Source organism: Asparagus officinalis, chromosome 8 (genome assembly GCF_001876935.1).
Source record: "Asparagus officinalis chromosome 8, Aspof.V1, whole genome shotgun sequence".
NCBI classification, from domain to species: Eukaryota; Viridiplantae; Streptophyta; class Magnoliopsida; order Asparagales; family Asparagaceae; genus Asparagus; species Asparagus officinalis.
This window is the reverse complement of record NC_033801.1, coordinates 10,136,616-10,137,222: the sequence shown is the minus strand read 5'-3', so window position 1 is coordinate 10,137,222 and position 607 is coordinate 10,136,616. Positions and strand designations below refer to the sequence as shown.

Below are 607 nucleotides of genomic sequence, written 5' to 3'. Positions count from 1 at the left end.
CACAAACACATATATATACATATACATATACATGTAAGAAAAATCTATGTGATTGTACATCATCAGTGTATGTATCCTCAACTTGTAGTAAGTTACCTGCTAACTCCTCTAAACCTGGAGCTCCTCTTAATAGTACTACCAGTTGGAATCTGCTGAGCTGTTGCCTCTCCGTTGCCATTCTTCACAACCGCTGACAATGCTGGCTCTCTCCCCTCCTCTTAATGCACTTGACACCGCCACTGCCCTCCGCTGAATTTGCAGGTACGCTAAGAACTCTCCTTCTATTATCGTTAATCTCGTTCTTAATCAGCATCACATCCATTTCTTATAATTGCCTAAATTTAGTGCTATCTGATGAGATGTTAGTATGGATACTGGCTGGAGACCTTACAAGGGAAGAATGTGGAGACTTCATGTGTGTATATATATTGTCTTATGGGTTGTAATCTTTCTGTATGGGACAAGACCAGACGAAATTAACCGATAGTTTCCAAGTAATTATGGGCATAACAATTTTGTCTTGGATCTGTTTGCCAGCAGAAGCCATCGAGTAAGGATAAAATATTAATTAACTCTTTGCTGGGAATATATAATATGTTTTACGTGA

The 607-nt window shown here is 38.9% G+C and overlaps 1 protein-coding gene across 1 annotated transcript in view; it reads right to left on the bottom strand.

Moving 5' to 3' along the window:
• LOC109820830 (AP2-like ethylene-responsive transcription factor At1g79700) overlaps window positions 1–322 on the bottom strand; it is a 2,647-nt gene extending 2,325 nt beyond the window's left edge. Inside the window, 2 exon segments of the mRNA XM_020387022.1 lie at window positions 97–211; window positions 214–322. Coding sequence (XP_020242611.1) covers window positions 97–211; window positions 214–322 — 224 coding nt within the window.